Genomic DNA, 25,259 nt, shown 5'->3' on the forward strand with positions numbered 1-25,259 from the left:
TCTTCATTGAACTGTTAATAACGGGGTCATTTAATTTCGTATCAACAACGGGGTTCTTTATTATCAAGTCATCATTAGGTTTTACTTCATTTTCCCCACACTTAGGCGTTTTATTATTGCTAAGCACTACCGTTGGAGTTGGTAAAACAACATGGTTATTACCAATCGTTTTTACTGGTTCAACGGTTTTAGTTGGTGGAGATTTAGACTTTCGAATCATAAAGGTGATTGATTTGTTACCACTTTTAAGTGTCATTCTTCCATTTCCTACATCAAATAACGCCCCGGTGGACGCTAAGAATGGTCGTCCTAAAATTAGAGGAATGTTTGAGTCCTCTTCTATGTCAATGACAATGAATTCGACTAGAAAGGTTAAATTACCTACTTGAATGGGTAGGTTGTCAGCAATTCCAACTGGGTGCTTAATGGTTTGATCAAAGAGTCGAACACTCATATCCGTTGGACTTAACTCACCTACCCCTAATCTCTTATATAATGAAAGAGACATAACACTCACACTTGCACCTAAATCTGCTAGTGCATCATACATGACACAATCACTAAGTAGACAAGGAACAATAAATTCACCCGGATCACCTACCATAGGTGGAGGTTTTGGTGGAACTGTATTCACCGGGTTTACTTCTACGGCTTTTGTTTCTTGTACTTTCTTATTCTTTTTCTTCTTCTTCTTTCCAGAAGTATCACAATCTTTATTTCTTATTACTTGCTCATACTCAACTCCTTTTCTTGGAAACGGGATGGGTGGTTTGTATGGTGTCACCACTGGCTTTACATACTCGGGTGGTGGTGGTGATGTAACTTCTTCATTGTTACTCACATCTAAAACCTTCCCATCTTCTGGAACTGGTTTTTCAGAATTTGTTGACACCATATTAACATTCTCTTTCCGAGGATTTACTTCAGTATTACTCGGTAGCTTTCCTTGTTCCCTCTCACTCATCATGCTAGCAAGAGTACCTACGTGTTTTTCTAGATTCAAAATGGAAGCTTGTTGAGTTCTTAATGACTGATCAAACCTCTCGTTCGTTTGGGTTTGAGTTTCAATAAATTGTGTTTGAGATTCAACTAGCTTGAATACCACGTCTTCCATATTTGACTTTTTCTCTTCGGTTTGTTGTTGTGGTTTATATAAGCCAGGTCTTTGTTGATTGAAAGTGTTCTTTTGAGTTGGTTGGTTATTCGGACCTTGTTGGTTGTACGAGTTGTTGTTGGGTCCATTTGGATTGTAAAGAATGTTTTGATTTCGATTAAAGTTTAGCTTTGGCGGTTGATAATTATTCTGATAATTATTTTCCGGCCTTTGGTTCATATAGGAAACATTCTCTCGTTGTTCCATCGTTGGTTCAATGTGACAATCTTTCGTTAAATGTGGTCCACCGCATTGCTCACAACTGATTCGTATTGCGTGAATATCTTTATTCATCTTTTCCATTCGTCTTTCGAAAGCATCTATTTTTGCTGAAACGGAATCAAAGTCATGGCTAGAATCGGCTCTAGCCGCTTTAGATGATCGAAAGATATCTTTTTCTTGATGCCACTCATGTGAGTGGGAGGCTGTGTTATCAATAATTTTGTAAGCTTCAGTTGCGGTTTTCTTCATAATGGAACCACCAGCGGTTATGTCGATGTCTTTTCGTGTGGCGATGTCTACGCCTTTATAGAAGATTTGTACTATTTGAAAAGTATCTAATCCGTGTTGAGGACATCCTCTCAACATCCTTCCGAATCTTGTCCACGCCTCATATAATGTTTCATTTGGCTTTTGCGTGAACGTAACAATTTCTCCTTGAAGTCTCACGGCTTTGGATGCCGGAAAGAATCGTTTAAGAAATTTTTCAACTAAAACATCCCATGTGTCAATCGCCCCTTCAGGTAACGATTCTAACCAATCTTTGGCTTCTCCCTTTAAAGTCCAGGGAAACAACATGAGATAGATCTGCTCATCTTCCACTTCTCGGATTTTGAATAGTGTACAAATTCTATTAAACGTACGAAGATGTTCGTTTGGGTCTTCATTCGGTGCACCACTGAATTGGCATTGGTTAGTTACCATGTGTAGGATTTGTCCTTTAATTTCATAATCTGGAGCATTAACTTCTGGTTTAATAATGGCGTGACCTTGGCCCGTGCGTGTAACTCTCATTCGGTCTTCCATACTTAGAGGTTCTAGATTTTTCATGATTGGAAGTGTTGTATCTGAATCACTAGAGGTTTCTGATTTAATGGTTTCTTCCTCAACAATCTCTGTTTGAATGATTGGTGGTTCCGGAGGAAAGTTTAATGGTTCAGGATCTACGAACCGTTCCTGAATATTTTCTGGATTCTCAATTGTGAGGTTTGTTTCAACAACTGGATTATCGGAAATTTGAACTGAAGTACTTGGTTGACTGGATGACGATTCTAAAGAAAAATCAACGGCGGTTATATTTGTTAAACGATGTATTGATCGAGTTACAGGTGGTGAACGTACAAAAGGTGATGAACGTCTTGCTCGGTGCATTCACTGAATATCCTATTAGTTTTTTAAAAAGGAAAGAAAAATTATAATAAGTTATCCAATTAATTGACTTTTCTGATTTTGCCCACGTTTCGAATAGCCAAAAGATGCAGCAGAGGGGCAGGATTCGTTTGGTCTCAATATAATTGAGGACTGTTTGGCTCCAATAACCCGGTCCACGTACAAATCCAACTATTACTACGAACCAGAAAATTTTGATGTCTATCAATTTAACCACTCAAAATAAATTTTCGTAATTTTTAGAAATTTAGATAAGAAGTAGAATAAAATTCTAAGTCCTAAAACTAGAATAGCGAGAAATAAGAGAGAAAAAGATTGCGCGTCGAAAAATGTCGAAAAATAAAAGGTCGAAAAATAGGCGTCGAAAAATAAAAATAAGAAAGTAGTGCGAAATACGGCGTCGTAAAATTCTAAAGCACCTAAAACTTAGTCTAAGGAATAAGCACTTAAGGGATTTTACGGCAAAGCCTAAAAATTCTAGAAGTAAAAATAACTATGGCAAAACTAAACTTAATACTAAAAGTTGCGACTATAGTCTAAAAATCTAAAGGTAATAAAACTAAAAAAAAAACATTTTTTTTTTTTTTTTTTATAGACAAAATTTTAAAAATATATATATATTTTTTTTAATAATTTTTTTTTTTTTTTTTTTTTTTTTTTTTACGTTTTTTTTTTTTTTTTTTTTTTTTTACGTTTTTGTTTTTTACTTTTTTTTTTTTTTACGTTTTTTTTTTTTTTTTTTTTTTTTTTTTTAATTCATTTACTATTCATGAATAGTAAATGAAAATAAATTAATTAATTTACTATTCACATGAAAGCGACATGATAGCAATTATTAATTATAAGTTACATAATATACCCCTGAAGTATTTAATAAATACGACTTTTTTTTTTTAAAAATTTACGTAAAGATTCTTAAATATTTTTATATTATTATATTCTATTTCAATATTATTATATTATTATATTCTATTTCAATATTATTATATTATTATATTTTATTTCAATATTATTATAATTAAAAATATAGCGTTTTAGCGCTCCCCGGCAGCGGCGCCAAAAACTTGATGATGTAGCGTGAGGGTACGAAATAGTATTATTTTTAATACAAAATACTACAAAATATGACACAAGTTTTATTAATTTACGGATGGGATATACCTAAACCTTGCTACAACACTATAGGCAGTGTACCTAATCGTAGAGTAGTGTAGTTTTTAGTAAGTCCGGTTCGTTCCACAGGGAGCTGGTGAAGTTAACGCTATATTATTAAGTTTATTTATAAAAATATATATATAAATAAGTAGTAGTATTATTATAAAATGGGGGTTTTACCGTTTAATGACCGGTTTGTCGATTTTAAGCGTAAAAATAAATGACAAAAATTAAAGTGCGTAAAATAAATTGCGATAAATAAAATGACAGAAAAATAAAGATACGATGAGAAATATAATAAAAGAATTATGCTTATTTAAACTTCCGTAATCATGATGTTTGTTGATTTTAATTTATTACCATGGGTTAATTGTCCTTTGTCCTGGTTTATTTGATACGTCTATCTGGTTTTTGTCCATAATAGTCCATCGGTCATAAATATAAAGTGCGAGTATCCTCGTCAAATTACCCTTATACCCGAAGTCAAATATTCCAACTGATTAAGGATTTAAACTATGACGCAGTTATCACTTCTGTCAACAATTACACCAGTTATCACTGTATGTAATCCACCCCTGTTTTAATTAGTTTATGAATATTAATTCATCCACTTGATCAGAATGAATAATCAATTACCCAACCCAATTGATTAATTAAATGATTATAACAGATTCCATATGAACGTCACTAAATAGGACAACCATAATCATTATTAATTATTAGGTTAATTAATTTGAAGATAGGTTCGACAGACTCCAATGAGTTGTCACTCAATTAGACAATACCCCCCATCTATTAATAGTCAATAGTTCAATTTCCACAAGTGTCGGTCTTTTGCCCAAACCTTAATTATGGTACAAAGCCCAATTACCCAATTTTAGTAATTAGCCCAACATCATGATTACTTCGTTTTAAATAAGCATAATAATAACTTAGCTACGAGACATTAATGTAAAAAGGTTGAACATAACTTACAATGATTAAAAATAGCGTAGCGTTACACGGACAGAATTTCGACTTACACACTCAAATGATCTCTATCATAAATCTTATTATTATCATAATTTAAACTTAAAATTAAGATTATTGTTATATCTTATTACATTAACATTATGATAGAGATATAGAATATAGATATTGATAATTGATATTGATAATTGATCGAAGAAAAAAAAGATCGGATAAAAATTCTCCTCCCTCTTCATCGAACGTATCGTTCCTTTTATAGGAAAATTAGAATTCAAATTTTCATTTACGACCCCTGAACTATGCTCAATTAACAACTTTTTATTATTTAATATTATTCTTATTATGAATTATTTAAATATTATATTTTATTCTTGTGCATAGTTGACTTGTAATTTTTACACCGTTGCGTCGAGCGTTGAGAGTTGGTTCATGTCCTGGTTCCGGATTTTCGAACGTCCTTTCGTACAATTTTATATCGTGTACTTTGCGTTTTGTAACTTGTACTCTTGTCATTTTTAGACGTTCTTCATCAATAATTTGAACCTTTTGAATTGTATCTTGTACATTTGAGCTTTTTGGACGTTTTGGTCTTTCAAATCTTCGTTTTTGTCTTTAAATCTTCATTTTCGAGCGATTTGCGTCTTTCGTCTTCGCACTTATTTATTTAACTATTACAACTAAAAATAAGGAAATTACATTTAAAAACTTTACATATTGGAACGATATTGCTACTAAATATATGTTCATTTGGAACACTATCATCTAGTTTCCACAAGTGTCGTTCTTTTATCCAAACCCCAATTATGGTACAAAGCCCAATTACCCAATTTTAGTAATTAGCCCAACATCATGATTACTTCGTTTTAAATAAGCATAATAATAACTTAGCTACGAGACATTAATGTAAAAAGGTTGAACATAACTTACAATGATTAAAAATAGCGTAGCGTTACACGGACAGAATTTCGACTTACACCCTTACAACATTCGCTAACATACCCTTATTATTAGGATTTAAAATTAAAATTAAAATTAAAATATAAATTATATATATATATATCGTATATATTGAGAGAGATAGAGAAATAAGATATGAAATTTGATCAGAATTCGGTTGGCTTTATAGCCAGACTTGATTTTTGGGGCTCCGTGACTCGCGGCAAAATGCCCTTAAAACTCCGCGAGTCGCGGAGAGGTATTTACAGCTCACACCCTTGGAGTTTCTTGCTGCCGACGGTTTTTATTATATATATATAATATATATATAATTAATATAATTAATTATATATTATATTATATTTATATACATAGTTAACTTGTAATTTTTAGTCCGTTGCGTCGAGCGTTAAGAGTTGACTCTGGTCCCGGTTCCGGATTTTCGAACGTCCTTGCGTACAATTTTATATTTTGTACTTTGCGTTTTGAATCTTGTACTTTTGTGATTTCGAGACGTTTCTTATCAATAATTGGAACCTTTTTGATTGTCTTTTGTACTTTTGAGCTTTTTGGTCGTTTGCGTCTTCAATTCGTCGAATCTGTCTTTTGTCTTCACCTTTTATTATTTAAACGAATATCTCTTGTAAATAGAACAATTGCAACTAAAAGCTTGTCTTTCTTGAGGAATAATGCTATGAAATATATGTTCGTTTTTAGCATTATCACGTACGCTGAGAAAACTGGCTCTTTACGTTTCGTGACTCGTACCTTTGTTAAAATATAGTCTTAAATTATCAATAAACTACATCACTCAAAGTGTATCTTAAACTTTCGAGTGTTTTGGTCATTTACTTCTATAAATCATCATCTCGTAGTATATACATATACATATATACATTTTCATTTTGAAATAGTGTTTACTGTAGCAAAATTACTGTAGCAAGTTTTTTACTGTAGCAAATAGTGATTTTCGAAAACACTGTAGCTTTTCGGGTACTGTAGCAATTCAAAAATACTGTAGCAAATTAGTGTTTTACTGGTTCATCTTAAACGTTTTAGTTAACTTATCTAAATATTAATCGAATCAATAATCGAATGTTAATATCATTTACTAAATAACTTGAAATCATATATTTTCAAATAGATATATAAACCAATAAGTTTAATGTACGGTATCATGCAATTAAAACTTTCTTACGTTTTCAAGTTATAGTATATATATGTATCTATTTACATATAATGGTTCGCGAATCGTTGAGAACAACCGAAGGGTACTTGAATAGTTCAAAAATTTTGAGATTCGGTTTTACAGACTTTGCTTATCGTGTCGGAAACGTTAAATCATTTAAAGATAAAGTTTAAATTTGGTCAAAAATTTCCGGGTTGTCACACTAATAGTTTATACAAATTGAAAGGCGAAATAAATATTCCATGTCACCTGACCCAACCAGACCCATAACCATTTTCAATTAACCTGCCCATTTTTAATGCAACATCTAGTCTACCAACCAACTGTTCCATAACCTACAACGAGAAAAAAAATAAAATATCATACTTCTATACGTCTGTTTCATTGTTAGAAAATTAAGTACGTAACAAGTAAAGAGAACATAATATCCTTCATCATCTGTAAAACAACTATGTCAAGTTCCTCATTCTCCTCATTTGTTACTTCTGATGCAGATTCTCGTCCATACTTATCCAATGACAATTGCTTTGATTCTTTGAAAAGCTACTCCCGGATGTTTTAGTCTCATCTTTGTCATTCAACGGTGCACTAATAAACAAAGCAGATTCTGCTACAGACTGGGAACTTTTTTTCCAGATGAATGGGGCACTAAGATTCAGTACATTGTCAACGATCCCATAATCAACAAGATTAACTATTGCTGACCCTAATAGTTCATCTTCATGAGGCTTATCCTTTCGAGCCTGGTACAAGTGGAACTCCAAATAGTTCTTCTGAAACTTATCGTAATCCTTTTTATCTCTACGTAAAGTTAATGGAAGTACGAAAGTTTTGTTGAAATCGATTGTGGAATCAATGACATTAGGGGAAAGAAAACATGTCGTTTGTTCAACATTTTCCATTGGATTGCTAGAGTTTGACTAAATGGTACCCAAGGCTTAAGCTCTTGTACATGAACTAGATAATTAACTTGAACAGAACCATCTTTCTGAGAATCATGGTTTCATAATGCTAAGCAAATGACCTTAGTGTGCTATAATTACATATTAATACAATGCACCTACAAAAACAAAATTTCTAATCAGAATAAGACACAAAGAGGGACATTTTAGGTGTACATTTCAACTAAGCAATTTAACAAGCACTTGGTGCGCACATAAGTAGTGATTAATATTTGCTCAATTTAAGGGAACAGATCTTCACATAACAATGACTAAATTTCAGTAAATTATAGCATGTTGATTTGCTCATGTTGGTGGTTTGGAGTTGTTTGAGAGTAAGTTGGGTGACTCCTTGTTCGAGTTTTGGTTAGTGTGGCCGTTGTGAGCATCTTTCGATTTCTTTGGTTGAGTTTGGATCTTTGGGATCCTGGGACGTAGGTTTGGTGCATATTGGGGATTGGGGTCTTTGATCGGTGTGTTTCACATGTTGATTTGTATAATTGGTGTACATCGTTTGTTTCGTGGTTGTACGACATGCATTGATCTATTTTGTTTATCGGTGTATTTGCTTAGGGAAGTGATATGTACACCAATTTTTACACATACACAACCAAACATGTTTTACAGTGTTGTACTGTACAACACTGTAAAGCATGTTTAGTTTTGTATTTGTAAAAATTGGTTGTGTACATATCATCACCCATTTGCTTAATGTATTGGATTACATAAGGTCTAGGTCTAGGTCAACAGATGTAACAAATATCATCTTTTCATATATATGATTTCAAAATATTTGTAACACAATTAGGTGTTTTAATTTAGTTTTTTGTGTTTTATTTTAAAAGTTTTTTCTAATAAAAATGATTTTTCTTTTTGACAAAAACTTAGAATTTAAATTAAAATAGATCTTGAAGATCTAATTGCGTTACAACATTGACTAAAATACTTATTAATTAATAATTAATAGATCATGCTATTTATTTTACAATCAAATGAAACTAGACCAAACTACAATTCAGATCATTGCACAAATACAAAACAATTAAAAACAATAAATGAAACCGCAATAGAAACCTTTCAAGAATCTGACCATACCTAGATCATCGTCTAAATATATATGAAGTCATATAATCAAATGGATGCAAATGACACCAACCACCTCAACTACAACCAACCCGAGCAAAAAATCACTCAATATGCATCTAATAAACCATCGAGTCGTAATCAGAAGCTCGAATAAATCGTAAAACAAAGTCACCGAGCAGAGCCAACTAAAGCTTGAGTTCAAATGAAGAATCGTTCAAACAACATTAGTTACTACAAACTGCAATTAACCTGAAAAAAGAATCATCGAACATGAATGGATTAGTATTATTGTTGAAACAAATAATACCATTATTGTCTTTGGACCAAGAGCGTCCTTATTATCTTTTTTGTTTGGCGGATGAAATGAAAGGAGATGGCAAGGTTGTTAAATGATCATTAAGAGTCAGAAAGGTAAAGGGGTTAATGACTAGTTTGGTTCGTTTGTGTTTGTTTGGATCGAATTTGTCTTAGCTAGATTATTTTTTATGTGGTTTGATTGTCTTACGTTAGATGTTCGCAAGTTGTATCTTTTGTTTCGGGATCCTTTCGGTTACCCTATTGACTTTGTTTATGTAAGACTCAGTTTTAGTTAGCTTTAGTTCCGTGTCTTTGTAGTGTCTGTGTATTGGTCCCGAACATTGCCGTAATTTTGTTTGTATTTTGTGTTCCTATTTTTCATCTTTCTATCGAAAATACTTCGCTTTAAAGTTCTCGTTAATTTTGTCAAAATACAACAAAAATAAAAGAAACAAAATACTGTATAAGCAAAAGAAAAAGGTGTGGTTTTGTCGATCACAGCTTTGAAAAACCCGCCTTCATCTTCCTCATCTTTATATCTTTACTTTGCATCAACTTTTCTACATCTATCTTTTTCCAATTCTCTTTCTTTTTTTTTCTTTTCTTTTTTTAATTTAAATTTAAATTAATTATATTCAAGGTGTTTGGTGGGTGCACCTACCGCCCCCTATATAAAACCGCTTTCATCAAACGTTGTTCATCTGCAACGACCAAATGGCGAGCACTTCATTAGAAGATGTACCTTCAGTTGACATCATGACCGAACTACTCCGCCGATTCAAATGTTCATCCAAGCCGGATAAACGCCTCATTCTCATCGGTACTATTCTTATTATTATTGTTGTTTACTTCAATTTTCCATTTTTAGGGTTTTGACTTGTGTTAGGGTTCTTGTTCTTTGAGATCTGCAATTGTTTGCATCTAATTCTGATTGAATTTCGTTAATTTCTGTTTATTGTCATTCCTAAGTTAAAGTATGGTGATATTAGTATCTCCTATCTTCAAATTCGGTCTCAATTTCAAACCTTTTTTGATGAATTTTGTTTTTTCGTATAATTAACAAAATTCGGGCTATTGCCATCCATGTGTTCGATGAAATGCTTATGAGAGATGTGAATGAAATGTAGGTCCACCTGGGTCAGGAAAGGGTACCCAATCCCCTATAATTAAGGATGAATACTGCCTATGTCATTTAGCAACAGGTGATATGTTGAGAGCAGCTGTTGCAGCTAAAACCCCACTCGGGCTTGTAGCCAAGGAAACCATGGAGAAGGTAGTCTTCCTATACCACCATGTTTACACACATGTTTTATAGTTGGTAGGACTAAACTCATTTTTTATTTTTTGCAATTTTTGGTAGGGAGAATTAGTATCTGATGACTTGGTGGTTGGGATCATTGATGAAGCGATGAAGAAGCCATCATGTCAAAAAGGATTCATTCTTGATGGTTTTCCCAGAACAGTTGCTCAAGCAGAGAAGGTTGCTTAATCTCTTCTTCTTTCGTATACATCATTAGACTATATATGAAACCTAAACATCTGACACCATCTTCTACAACTATTGAATGAGATATATAGTTACTTTACTATTTCCTTGCACATCACCCAATCCAACAAAGTATGGTAATTTTGAGGCCTTTAGATTTTTCAGACACTAATTACAACTCTAAACATCTGACACCATCTTCTACAACCTGATTATTACAGCTGATTATCCGATTTTGATGATTCGAATTCACTGTCATCTTCAAGAATTAAAATACTGTTATGTCAATCACTATGTTTAATTGCCGTAGTGAATAATTTCTGACCGTTAATATTTTATTTGTACAGCTTGATGAGATGCTTCAGAAACAAGGAACCAAGATTGATAAGGTGCTCGATTTTGCAATTGATGACTCCATCTTGGAGGAGAGAATAACTGGCCGTTGGATCCATGCTTCAAGTGGTAGGACATACCACACCAAGTTTGCACCACCCAAGGTTCCCGGCGTTGATGATGTAAGCTGAAAATATACTTTACTTCCTACATCTCATGAAAATTATAACCATTTTAATGGTTGAGAACTCATTAATATAGCGAAGGTTTCTTTCCAAGAACTTTTTTAATCATAGGTACCTATTGTGAATTGTCAACTGTACAATATTGTTTATGATATTGATTTGGGTGTGCTAATCTTCATGTTGTCATCCTTTAAGGTAGCACTACTTCGAGTTATGTGTTAATTGGTGAACTAGGTGCTGCACTTTTAGTGGTTTGAATAGCATGTAAAACCTTTCCTTGTTTAATATCAAGTTTATTATTTCTAAGGAGATGTTTTAACTATGTTTATTGCCCTGTGTGTGTGTGTGTATGTATGTACCTTTATAAACCAAACAAAGATAGCAATGCCTTTGAGCTTACAAATAGTATTCAGATGCTACAAAATGTTGTTCATTTATTCACATGTAGAAAGCTAACTTTTTAACTAGGAAATAGTTCACAAGAAAAGTGTTTAATTTTCTGATCAGATGGCTTAGATAACCCTTGGTCCTGTAAGTTTCGTGAAAACGAGAAGTTTAATTGCATCTTAATCGATAGTATCCTATTTAGTAATTGTACTAACAAAAGCTACACAATGATGTAAAGATGATATTAACAAGAGCTACAATTGAACGGGGTGATTTGTTCTTCTTTTAGGTTACTGGAGAGCCTTTAATGCAACGGAAAGATGATACTGCAGCAGTTCTTAAGTCCAGGCTAGAGGCTTTTCACCGCCAGACAGAACCTGTAAGTGCTTCTTTACATGACTTTCCTTGAGAAATCATACATGATTTTGTATTCTGATTATTATTACAACAATTTAGTTGTTTTACATTGATATTAGGTGCAACGTTATACAGATTTTTTTTCATGCATGTGCATTTTTATGTTGTTAGGTCCTAGAAGATGTAGTTTTGGTTCCATTATCACCACATTGGAACATGATGGGACCCACATTTTAGCTCATATAGATATATGTCTGTTGTTGCTCTGTGATTTTGTTAAACAAAAAAAATCATCCGGTTTTGTATTGTGTGTTGACTGCAGGTTATAGATTATTACAACAAGAAGGGCGTCGTTGCAAAACTTCCTGCTGAAAAGCCCCCAAAGGAGGTGACTGTTGAGGTTCAAAAAGTTTTGTCTTAATGTAATGAAAGCTGTTTTCTTTTATTTTTTGTTTGTTTTTATCATCTTAACGTTATCTAACCCGATATAACATCGGATCGGATCGGATCGGCTTCAACATTGAAGTTATAATTTTCATTTTTTGCAACCATTATGCAACTGCTTGAGTTGCTGAGACACGTAAAACTGTACCAGAATAAAACTCTTTTATGTTATACTGCTACCTCAATTTACATTGAACTACTGATACTGATATTTTAACAGACTTTGCAAGCCACAACGGTCAAATGGAACTTATGGGCTGCTTTGTTTTGTATCAAGAACCATACTTTTTTTGTGGCGTTACTATAAAAAAGAACCCTCTTTTTGAAATGCTAAAGAAGTGAACAGTAAAGGTTATCTGAATTCACTGGAGACGAACTGAATATTGGGCCAAATAACGTTCTCAACTTACCGAATCAGAAATGTTTAAACTTAATAACTGAAAATTAAGACCCTATCTGCTCAATGAAAAGTTTTAATGATCCGAAGCCAAAGGGAATCCGCATTAGAAAAAACCTCCATCTCCATTTATGGAGTAAAGCGAGTTTGAAACCTTTGTAACTAAAATCAATTTCTTATTACCACCACTGCAATAGAAAAACGAAGAACAAATGCCTTCTAAAGAATGAAAAACACTCTTTGACACTTGAATAAGGACAAGTAATAAATACCTAATCTAAAGCACCGATTTGATTAACGTTAAACGACCTCTTATTGATAATAAGTTTGCTTTCCAAGTCGAAAGTCTCTGATGATGTTTGGTACACAGAGTCGATTATTAATCAATTATTATTGCGATAAGTTAACTTAATTGCAAGTTGAGAGTATGTTAGACTTTCTCTACCTTTCTAAATGTGAATTAGTGCATTGATGTTTTGTTAAAAAGGAAGAAAGCATGGGTTGGCTATGTTATAGCTGATTAGTCATTACAAAATGGTTTAGTGGGGTGTTACAATTATTATAACGAAAATTGGACTAACTATACAATCATATGAGCTAGCAAAACACATATCTACACAGAGACAACCCAATAACGATATGCTCTCAAGAGGTTTGGGTTCAAACCTTACTAGATGTGATGGACAACCTAAGTGTTTAAAACATTCACGGGAGAATCGATTAAGGCCACATACATCTAGATAAAAATACTCGTTCCCTCCGGATAACCTGAACAAGGAAAAGCTACTATGTTTACTACTTTACACTACCTTGTATAGTAGCTTGTTGGGCCACAAGGTGGAAAGGTAGAGTATACATTAGTAGCTAATGGCTGAGGCCTTAATGATGTAGAGTAAGCAAGTCCTTAATCATTCTCCAATACAGTTGTACAAAGATATACCATAATGACATGTGTTATGTTACCCCACCCCCTACCTACCCCACACACACACAGAGAGAGTTAGGTAAAGACCATTATGCCATTCCTAAAGTAACAGATGGAAATAAGTTGTTGGACGGGAAAAAATCAGGAAGCATTTTTGTGTGCATACGCCATCAATAGATACTTGATCATCATTACATCCTTATCATAATCCTTTCACGAATTTATTTCTATTTAATGATGGATTAAATTTAAAGAGAAGGTTGCATAAGATACTTCATTCACAATTAATACTCCACATAAGTAATACTCGTAGCATGTATTTATATTTTGTTTTTAAATTTTATTAATTTAAATGTTGAGTTGAATGTATAAAAAAATGTATAAATAATTACTGTATCATTTAAGCGGTGTTCTATTTGGATTCTACAACAGCGAATACGTAGAATAGTGTACGTGAGAATATTCAAATTTGTTGGTAGACTAATACGGACTATTATTTTTAAAATTCTATTTGTTTGATACTCCGTAGTATTTTGTATAGAAAATGAATAAAACCTCTTGGTTTGCTTGGATTTGGTTCGTTACTTGACCGGAATTTGTGTAGTCGGGCTGAGTTTTTTACTGATCCGTTGTTGCTCCTGTTGCTGTTGCTTATTTGGTATGGGTTCATCGTTCCATCTTCCTCGTCACCAGTTGCGGGTCGGACCGATTTGGTGCTGTTGCTTAACGGTTTTGTTTGAACTGCTAAGCGCCAAAAAGTTCAACGTTTGGGGGTTTCTTCCAGTTGATTCTTGATTATCCAAGGGTCGTGTTTTAGCGGGCTAGGTAGTCTAAGTGATTGTCTGGGTTTCTTGGATTTGCTAGCCATCAGGGGTTCCCTATTGTCTTCTGGATGCGTTCTTGAGGCCGGTGTTCTTGGTTTGCTCGTCATGCATATTTGTTTCAGGTTCTTGACGGTTTGGGAGGCTGAGGTTGGCTGAGAGGGAGGGTCGTGCTTGCTGAATTCTATTCGATGATGACGTTTTTTGAGGTTTGGTGGTCTTGGTGATGGTTACAACAACAATTCAACAAGAAAGCAACAATTAAGTATTGGTTGGGAGTGTTGTTTGTCTCCCGATTTTTTCAATGTACCATTGTATGTATTGTGTAATCGTCTTAATGGCGTTTCATGTTAAACGCTAGTGTAGTTTCTTGAACAGAAGATTGCTACATGTCACCTTGTAACGCTCTAAATCATCAATTCTCTTATTTATTTATATGTTATATGTTTTTTCCAAAAAAAAAAAAAAAAAGTAAGAAAAGAAAATGAAATAGTATGTTTGCATTTAATTGCACTACTGTTATGTGACGTTGTAATAATTTTTTAGAAAATAAAATCTGAAGTTTTATTTTATTTTATTTTACTGCAAGCAAGACCAAATCGGCAAATCATGCCCCGAACTTAGTTTTTTATAAACACCGAAATAATTAAAAACAAAAACCCACGAGATTCAACACAAAAGATTGAAGCAATGTCTAATTTTTCTTCTTTAAAAGTAGCCAACAATTTAAACTCTACAAAAGTGTAGATGCTTTCCATTTATAACCAGAATACAAAATACAGTTACATTCATACAAAAAAACTAATCTTTTTTTATTTAAATTTATTTTGTCAAATGTCAGATCACTCCCAAATTCAAATAGAACAAGAATCTCCCCAAATCAAAACCCCTTTACTTCAAAATCAACCCCAAACCCTAAATCAAGAAACCCATCTTGACAGAACCCTTCAAAGATTGAAACTTTATTTAATTTTGTTGGGTTTTGATCAATCTTCCGTTTTTAAATTTGTGATTTCTTGGATCACCTTTTTGGTAATTGGGGTTTCAATTCCTGTGGTTACACTTTTGTTGACCACCAACTGTTTGACATGTGAACTGTACCAAATCCAAGGTTTTGAACTTGTTATTGTTGCTTCACATGCTTGTTTGGCTGCTGTTGCTCTTTTGTGTCTTTCACATAATTTGAGGAAATATGGGATTAGAAAGTTTCTGTTTGTTGATCAGTACAGTGGCCATGTTGATAGATTTTCAAACGAGTATATTCAGAAAATTAATGTAAGTAAATGTTTTGAATTTTTTTTTTTTTTTTTTTTTTTTGCTGATTAATTAAATGGGTCACAAGGAATTTTATGGTTTCATTGCTTTTACAATCTTGTTCTATTGTACAATGAGTGTAACAGAACTAGAGGAGTTGTAATTTTGATTCTTGCTAATTTTGTCGCATATTGTTGCATCTATATTATTCATGACATAAAAAAGGTGCAAGGTTACTCGCGATTCGGGAGTACTCGGTCTGCACTTTTTGGGTAGTACTCGGGAGTTGACCAACTTTGACTTTGACCGATTTTTCGAGTAATCTCGAGTTTAGCCGAGTTTGACCGTGTTTTGTGTTGGTGATTTTAGTGTCATCCAACATTCATTTTAAATAAAAGCGATTTACTTGAATGCAAGGGTTAACTAGTTATACTTAACAACGGGTTCGGAGAGTGTGGAGTACGCGCCCGTAAGAGTTGGCTACTAACTGTCGCGTAATTTCGGGCGTCAAGGGGGCTCCCTTGCGGGGTCCAAGGTTACATCCTTTCAAGTGGTATAACCGTTTTCCCCGCCCGAAATGAAAGGTTACATATTTTCAAATTGTAATTGCCGAATATATCAGTTCTTGTTATTTTCGGTTTCTTTGCATACTGCATTAAAAAAAAAAAAAAAAAAAAAAAAAAAAACAATAGCAGAAAACACATATTTTCTCTGATATATTGATTAGTGATTTCATTGCCAAAAACACTAATTGCATTCTTGTCTTATCCCTGTAAAGATTTCGTGAAACCAAGGCAATCGTTGGGTTGAAATACTTTATAGAGAAATTGAATACACGATTCAAGAATCAATCCGGACAGTCAAATCATACTCTATTTCTAACATTTTGGCCGAGTAATCCCGAGTTTTAGCCGAGTTTGACCGTGTTTTGGCCGAGTAATTCCGTGTTTTGGCCGAGTAATCCCAAGTTTGACCGAGTAATTGAACCGAGTACTCGGACCGATCTTAAAACCAAGAACTCGCCACTTAAGTACTTCCCGAGTTTTACCAAATTTTACATCCCTGAAAAGGCGGTTTTGACTATTGAGCCTATGATCTCTCTATTATATTTACATACCACATAATCAGAATAAGATATAACATAATAAATTGTATTAAATCTGGTTGTAGAGTCCAATTGTAGGTTTATATTCTTAAGGATTCATTTAGTAAATACATTGTACACAAGATAAAAGATTCAAAGTCATGATATTTGTTTGTCATATAAGTAAGTTAATTAATAATTAAATTCAGGTAATTAGTTGTAACAGTTTGAAGGCTTCAAATATGTGTTTTTTAGTTAATTTTAAGGAACGAAGAGAAGATTAAGGTTTGTTATTGATAAGTTTTTCTGGCCTGTTATAACAGGAATCTATACGTCTGCTAGTATTGTGGGTCCTACCATGTATAATCTTGAAGATCATACGAGAATTCGTTCGTGCTATGTACATGCACCATCATTCATGGTGGAGTTCATTCGGCATTCTTGTTGCTCAAACCTTCTCTTGGGCTTACGTAACCTTTATCTATTTATCATCTTGTATCGTATTCCATTTAGTTTGTTATTTGCAAATTATCCATTTTGATGATTACGGGAGACTATTAGAAACAGAAACAGATGTTCTCGTGTTTATTGAGGAACATGCTCGTTTACGACATGATCTATCAAAGATAAGTCATAGGTTCAGAATTTTTCTTCTCCTTGTGTTCACCGTTGTCACTTTCAGCCAGTTCGCAATGCTATTTCAAGTAACCGAGTTTAGTGACAAAGTAACTTTCATAAACGGGGGCGATTTTGCTGTAAGTTGATTACCAAATCTGTAAAGCTTTCATTTTTGGTAGTGTTTGAATTTTATTTTTGAAACCGTCTTTTTCTTCCAGACAATACACCTTCTTTGTCGTTTTATCTAAAAAAATTCTTACTACAATGCTATTGTTTGTCCTAGTTTGACTTTTGAAGTCTTTCTTTTTCAAGTTTGACTTCAATTTTATTTTATTTTTTGAATTATATAATATTTGATGAAAATTATTTTAATGAAAACACCTTTAAAAGGTAACCCATTTATATAAATTTCATCAGATATCATATAAAGCAAACAAAAATATTTAAAGTCAAACTTGTGAAAGAAAGACTTGTAAAAGTCAAATGGGACAATTATTCTGGGACTGAGAGAGTATTTGTAACAACTTGTAATAACGAAAGCACTTTGAAAGCAGTTTCTATCTACCACCCTTTTTATTACTCCGTACAATTGATCATCTGAAACTATGAATTAAAATATGACATCAATTTTACGTTATCTATTTGTATTTTGCGTGCAGGTGTCGTCTATTGCGCAGGTTGTAGGAGTGATTTTGTGTTTGAACGCTGCTGCAAAGATTTCGCACCGAGCTCAGGGCGTTGCAGCATTAGCAACTAGGTGGCACGCGTTAGCATCGTGTGGGCCCGATGACGCTTCTAATTTGAGACTTCCTAACGGAACGATAAGCTCGGTATCTTCTGAAAGTGATTTGGAAGCAATGAATTATATCCCGCTTCCGACTAATACGCAAGTGACCTCTTATTTGTCTTCGTACCACAGGAGACAAGCATTCGGTAAGCAAACTATAATCATTCAATGTTAAATGCGTGTGTTGGGTTAATAATATTTCTTAAATTATGGATACTGGAATATTGTTGACTTTATAGGTCAACGTTTGACTTTAATAAAAGTGGTTGAACTTGTGTGCAGTGATGTATTTGCAGAATAATCCTGGAGGGATTACGTTGTATGGTTGGACGGTGGATCGGAGTCTTATAAACACAATCTTCTTTATTGAGTTGTCTTTGGTTCTGTTTGTACTGGGCAGGACTACAGTGTTTACGTATGAACGTTTGCCGTGATGATTTTACTTTTTATTTTATTCTTTATCTACGGTTCGGAGGCCTTGTAAAGTGACGATGGAGGCCGATATTTTAGTTAGTACAAATATACGTAGGCTAAGGCTTGGAGCATGCATGAACAGGAAAAACCTCATCCGTTTACCAGTTTAACTATAGCTTGGAGCATGTAAGCCTGATTTGTTATGATTCGTTTTGTTGTTATACCTGAACCTCGTTAAGTCATACGAGATAAACTCATATTCATGCTTTCTATGAGGTGGTTCAAAATCTCGTTTTATTAGTTAGTAGTAACAGTCAGATTGGTTAACTAACCACATCTTTACTAGAGGGTAGTCTTTTGTATAAAGTAGTATGACAACCTAAAAGTTAAACTAGTATTGTTGTACTATTGTTATGTTATTATTATCCTTTTCTTCTACCAACTATATATATCAAATGCTAAAGTTATTAACCCGTATATAAATTTTTATAAAGTGATGTTGGTTCTAACATCACACAAATTGATATGTGATAGATTGTGCCACGAGTAGATTTGATTAGAGCTGAATGGGATCATTCAGCACTAAATGTTGAATTGTTGTGGTGGTTTGTAAATACTGGATGACAAATAATGTGTGCTGATTTATTTAGACTTAAAATACCTTTTAATTGTTCATTATCTCCATTTTTATTATAATACATTCTTGAATTATATATAGCCCATTTATAAAACATGTTTTTATTTATCAGATTTTGAACTTTTGAGCGTTTAACCATTGTGTTTTATTAAACGCAACTTTACTCAATTGTTAGAAACAACTTTTACTTTACAACAAAATATAATGTGTAGAACGCAACTATAGAAGATCACTTTAGGAACGTAGACAAACACCCATTGACGTTACCTTTTGTGCCACAATGACTCCTTTCAAACTGCACACAAAGTTACAAACAATGACACTAACACGAAGGAAGTTACATTCGAATAAGAGTTGCATGGCACTAGGATAGGTTGATTAAAAACTTAAATCGTGAAATGCCAAACATAAAAAAATAAACGTTGCAACACTCAAGTGAAAAAAAGCAGATCAAATTGTAGACAAATCATAATATAATAATAGTTACTACTTCATAAAAATTCTAATTACACAGAAGACTTGTCCTAGAATTTGTTCCACATAGAGATATTGCAAGAACGTTTGATATTTTGAGTCAAATTGGTAACGTTCTTGCTACTGAACCTAGGATGCTTTTAGTTTTTTTTTTTTTTTAATCAAGGTGTCTTCTTCTATATACGAATGACTGCAGCAGAAGAAGAGTCAGGTTTGCCATGGAAGTTAAGTTCAACAAAATGACCACCTCCTTCACCTCTCGCTAATCTTCCTGGATTCACACATACGCATTTCACTTGTTCTTCTCCTTCGCTTGTTCCCTCAAGGCTCAGTACCTAAGAATACATCTTTCAATATTAGTTTACATAATGTATAGATTAACTAGAGGGTAGCAAACAGACCCGACCCGCCTATTTCACCACCTCTAGTAACATTGTAACAATAATGTTAATATAGAAAAAGCAAGAAATTCTGAAGCATATAAGAGATATTGAAGTAATGATTATGATTCGATCGAGTTGGACGCTGACCAACGTTGACTTTTAGTAATTAATAAATTAAACAAATAATGTATATATTAAACATAAATATATCAAACATAAAACATAAATATTTCATATATAGATATAGGGCACACAATCTAATTTTAAAAAAATATTAAAAATTTGACCAATTTTGACTTTGACCCAACTCAGGCCCGAGTCAAACCAACTCAAACTCAGACCGACTTTTTAGCCTTGATCGTTAAGGTGTTTTGGTAGAAATTACCTTCACAAACTGAGTGAGGTCTGAAGGGACGATGAGTATATCGGGAACGATCGACATTTGAAGAGCTTCTGGGGCAAGAGACAAATCCAGAGGGGTGTCTTCTGCTGGTGGGTATAGAGGATAGAAGCTGTTTTCACAAGTACAAGTAACAATAAGTAAAAAAAACAAAAACACGAGGGGTATTTTTTTATTTTATGTCATTTGTAATAAGGTGATATATATTATATACCTTCGTTGGCTCAAGAGATGATTTGTTAGTGAATTCATGCGATTTTTGATCCCCCTTGAGACCACATCTGTACTAAGCTGTTTCAAGACATCTACACTGCAGCAGCCTATCTTCACCTACAGATTCAGAACAATGTTACTATCTTTACACTAAAGATCAGATGTAAAAACTCAAATACTTGTTACTTTGCAAACTCGGCTTGTGTTTTATCCAACGGATTTAAAATCAATGAACTCTATTTAAAATGTTTTAGATGCATTTATGTTCAGAGTTTATTAAAATTTACCTTGTTAGCTGAAATAATTCCTGGATTTGGAATGCAAGTAATCTGTGGAATCATAAAAACCATGAGACTGGCAAAATGGTAGAGAGAGAGAGAGAGAGAGAGAGAGAGAGAGAGAAAGAGATGCTTGTACCTGATGAATCGGATCAGCTACGTCTATATCAAAAGGTGGCTGCAGAATCAAAAGATACCACAAAACATAATTGTTTAGTGACAAGCTTCTATTTTTGCCTAATATTGTATAAAAACTTAGTGGTTGAAAAAATTACCTGAGGGAAAACATGGTCGTGGTGAGCATCACGTACAGATGGCACGAGAACCACACGTGCAGCAGAACCCATATATTCCACATAATCTTGAAGCTAGGGAAATGTTTAAATTATTAAAATGAGGAAAGAAATAGCAACAAAAAGGTGATTTAAATGCAAGTGAGAAGTTTTAAATACATTACCCTTCTAAGAACTTCAATACGAAATAATTCATCATATGTCATGTTTAAAGCTCCTTTCTTGATTTCGGGGTGTTCAGAATCAATAAAAGGCCCCAACTGCAAAAAAATCAAGTACTCATTAATTTCTTAAAAAAGGAAAGGATCATGAAATGTTAAAGGTTTGAGAATTGCTAATTCTCACCAGTACAAGTAATTGAGGCTGCTTTCTTTGTGCGTATGCTAGAAGATCAGATAGAGGCTCAAAGAATAAGTTATCAGTTGTGGTATAAGGACCCGAAGCAATAATCTGGTTAAAGTGACGTGTCAAAAAATCAGAAAATTTTCAAATTGATATATGTGAGGTAGGAGCTTCAAAGTAAAAATAATCGCACGAAATTGCATAAAGAGGCCAACTTTGGTCCCATCTTTATGTCAAGTAACAAACTTTGTTTGCCCACAAAAACCTCAAAACTGTCAAACATTCCTATTTAGAGTAATCTTTAACTTTGACATCACAAAAATGTTTCTCAGGACCACTCAAAAATAAATTATGAAAAAAATATATATAAAAGTTAACTTTGACTAAGTAAACTATACAGGTTACCTTAAATCAAGAATGTTGAGAGTTTAGTGGATAATCATCAAACTTGAAAGTTTAACACTTTCGTCTAAGCAAAAAAAATGTTGCCTAAAACAGATATTGGACTAAAGTTGATACACGTTTATAAAAGTACTCTCATGGATAATAAGGTTACATACCAATGATAAATCTGATAGTATATCAGATGGGTCAGCAGGCTGGTTAGCCCGATCCAAAGCTTGTCTCTTAGTTTGATGAAGTTTATCATCATCATCAGAAACTGATAGTGGTACATAATCAACAATCTTTGTTGCAATTAAATAGTGTCCACTTGGGTTATGTCCTTCAACACCTACCACCTATCATGTGCAATCAAGTGTTGAGATTATATATAAGTTAGCTCATTTTGCCACCATTATTAATCTTTATATTCTATCTATCTACCTGGCCTGGGAAAATGGAAAACTGGTCCAGTTTTTGCAAGTCAAGACGCACACGTTGTCCTCCAGAATGCTCAACACTGTTAAGATTAGTAAAACCATATTAGCGTGAAGTAACTGTCAAAACAAATTAGAGGGGTGTTTTATCATATTAGGTCAAGTGGGAAAAAAATTATAGAAAAAATTGAAACAAGTTGGTGTACTAAATCAAACCTCCTATGCAACAATATGCAGTTTATGTTATCATATTGACATAACAGAAGTAGTGGGTCAACCCAACTTTTTTTATCCCCACAAAAGAATATGTATTACGACACAGCCCCATTTTAAACCATGACCTCAATCTTCCATTTTTCCATCTCTAATAAATATGTAAGGATAAAACTTACTGATACACTACAAGGGTCTATTCCAAAAGCAATAAGTAGCTCAGAATCTTTACCTGCTTTGAAGCATGATTGGTTTTTCCTTCAAACGACCTTCTTCTTCGCAGCAAATCATGCCAACAGCAAATATACTTTTCTGTACATATTATAAAAAGCAAACGAATGCATTATAGCTAAAGCCACTAAATAAATAAGATGAGAGATGATCACGAAACAGAACAAACTTACTTGTGAAGCAACTGAAGGATCCACAAGTTCCTCGCATAGCTGAGATGCAACAAGCGCTTTGGAAAACTTCATGATTCTATCTTCAAGACAGTTGAACTAATTTCCAAAAAAAACTCTAAATTTTAGTAACATAGGCATGATCATGGCAGTGAAAATCAATCAAATGCATGAGAAAGTTACAATACCTTGTCTTCTATCCTATCATACATGTACCTGCATCCTGGTGCAGGATTAGAAGAAACAACTTCAAGGGTACACCTTTTGCTAGGTTGTACTCTCTTGATGACATCATCTTCGGAATTCATTTCATCATCTTCCTTTTTAACCTCCTGAACTGTGGGTAGGCCATTGAGGGTAGTGTGTATCACAAACTTCTCTTTTCGTTGCCCAAAAGGTGTCACAATGTCTGAGGGTTTCCCCATCGGATGCATTTTCCCATTTGTTACAGGTGTCACATCAAACAACTCTAGCTGTATATCAGTTTGTGCTGCAGGAGAGGTAGGGACCACCTCTTTAACATCTTCATCATCGTCATTGAAATCCCTGTCATTATACTTAGGGTCATTAATTATGTAGGTTTGAATCTTACTACCCTAAAGAAAATATAACTATTGATGTACTTTATATTTCTCAGTAATAAAACTGTTAAATACCAGCTACATTTACATTAGAATCCATATACACACAAGTGACAGGTCAGCAACTCTGACTTCAAACTCATATCTCAAGTGCAGAGCTACATTGGAAAGTTACTTTTTTTAATTAAATTGTGACTTAACTCGGAACTATTTCTTGACAAAGGGCTATGCTGTAGGACCAGACACAAAAAGAACAACGATGAAGAAGTACAAGATTCAAACTGCATAAAATCTTACATGGTGACATCTGTGTATGAGTGTAGCTGTTGTTCCTTTTCAATAATTGCTTGTTTCTGTTCGCTTTGTAGTTGCTGCCGGAATGCATCCATATGAGCATTGGATACTGTTAGATCTAGTTGCCTGTTAGAATACGAAATATATGTTAACAATGATATACTGAATAAACCGTTTCTCGTTCTAGTTACATGTGGAAGAGTAATGCTAAATATGCCTAAAACTATGCTTATTCTATTCATCATGACACACGCTTTTAACATTTCCCTTTCCTCATTATGATCTTCAGATTGACATAGCCGCTTATCGGACATCTAAATGACATTTCAAGTATACAATTATCGAAAAAAAAAGACATTGATCTTGCTTACACTGTTACACATGATTTCAATTCAAGTATTAGGTTGATTAAATTTTTCTGATTTAACAACTATATCATCATTATTGAGTTTTTAGTTATTGTAAATAAACAAATGTTTAGTGGTAGATATTCAGCAGGTTTAGATATAATGCCTAATAAAAGCAATGATAGCATTATCAAAACATTTAAAAAATAAATAAATAAATATAACAAACAGTAACAAAACATATTTCATGCCACATCGTATTCATAAATCATAGTTAATTACCTGTTGATAGAATACAGATCCCAGCTTGAAACAAGGTCTGAAGGACTGAGGCTGTAATTTATGCAAAACGTAAGACCTGATTATAGCAACAACAAAAAAAATGAAATTAATCAATAGCTCGAATTATTAAAGATGAGAATAATAATTTATAATGAAATTAGTGGAAATATTAGTTACATTTCTGAAGTATTTGTTCTTCTTCAACAAGAACGAAGTTGTTCTTCTTGAATTCAGCTCTAATTTGGTCTTCCATGGCGATCTAGGGTTCCTGCTGTCGGACTGTAATTTGGAGGGAAAATGAATAAACAAAATGGCGCCAAACTTGGTTTCTAGGGTGTATGTAGTAAATTGGGCTTTTTACAGTTAGTGGGCTTTGGGCTTCTAGATATAAGATTTTTCTTACACAAGAGCTTTTCTTGGACTATCCATTCCCGTAGTCAAATCCCCCTTTTAACGCCCAAAATCTGAGTTGACATGTGAGTTGGTACAAAATTTGACGTCCTGACGCCTCTAACCATGACGTTCTTGAGGCGTCAATCAAAAAACTGACAAAAAAAAAAGTACGCGTCATGATTTTTCAGTGAATCAAAATCCACCATTTGTTATAATTTAGTAGTTTATAACTACCTTTAGTGGCCTATTAACTACTTAAATATGTAACAATATATAAGAACAAAGAGAGAAGAAATATTGATA

General features: G+C 33.6%; 3 protein-coding genes across 3 annotated transcripts; 2 read left to right on the forward strand and 1 right to left on the reverse strand.

Annotated features, from left to right (window-relative positions):
* Positions 1-9,621: 9,621 nt before the first annotated feature.
* Positions 9,622-12,417, forward strand: LOC139847545 (adenylate kinase 4-like). Its single transcript, XM_071837224.1, has 6 exons — positions 9,622-9,935; positions 10,243-10,388; positions 10,476-10,595; positions 10,949-11,116; positions 11,796-11,885; positions 12,186-12,417. The coding sequence occupies exons 1-6, from the start codon at positions 9,830-9,832 to the stop codon at positions 12,282-12,284; spliced, it is 729 nt and encodes a 242-aa protein (XP_071693325.1). The 5' UTR covers positions 9,622-9,829; the 3' UTR covers positions 12,285-12,417.
* A 2,715-nt stretch (positions 12,418-15,132) lies between these two features.
* On the forward strand, positions 15,133-18,752 carry LOC139848303 (uncharacterized). The gene is made up of 4 exons (XM_071838036.1): positions 15,133-15,725; positions 17,112-17,543; positions 18,066-18,339; positions 18,476-18,752. Exons 1-4 carry the CDS (start codon positions 15,198-15,200, stop codon positions 18,625-18,627), a joined length of 1,386 nt encoding a protein of 461 aa, XP_071694137.1. The 5' UTR covers positions 15,133-15,197; the 3' UTR covers positions 18,628-18,752.
* A 1,142-nt stretch (positions 18,753-19,894) lies between these two features.
* Positions 19,895-24,834, reverse strand: LOC139850366 (uncharacterized). The gene is made up of 16 exons (XM_071839948.1): positions 24,741-24,834; positions 24,564-24,639; positions 23,938-24,060; positions 23,248-23,605; positions 23,063-23,158; positions 22,891-22,970; positions 22,453-22,528; positions 22,188-22,367; positions 21,631-21,735; positions 21,450-21,545; positions 21,268-21,360; positions 21,132-21,170; positions 21,002-21,043; positions 20,716-20,831; positions 20,487-20,613; positions 19,895-20,053 (listed from the first exon to the last, which is right to left on the reverse strand). Exons 1-16 carry the CDS (start codon positions 24,814-24,816, stop codon positions 19,895-19,897), a joined length of 1,842 nt encoding a protein of 613 aa, XP_071696049.1. The 5' UTR covers positions 24,817-24,834.
* Between the last annotated feature and the right edge of the window lie 425 nt (positions 24,835-25,259).

The sequence above is a fragment of the Rutidosis leptorrhynchoides genome, chromosome 5 (genome assembly GCF_046630445.1).
Source record: "Rutidosis leptorrhynchoides isolate AG116_Rl617_1_P2 chromosome 5, CSIRO_AGI_Rlap_v1, whole genome shotgun sequence".
In the NCBI taxonomy this organism is placed as follows: Eukaryota; Viridiplantae; Streptophyta; class Magnoliopsida; order Asterales; family Asteraceae; genus Rutidosis; species Rutidosis leptorrhynchoides.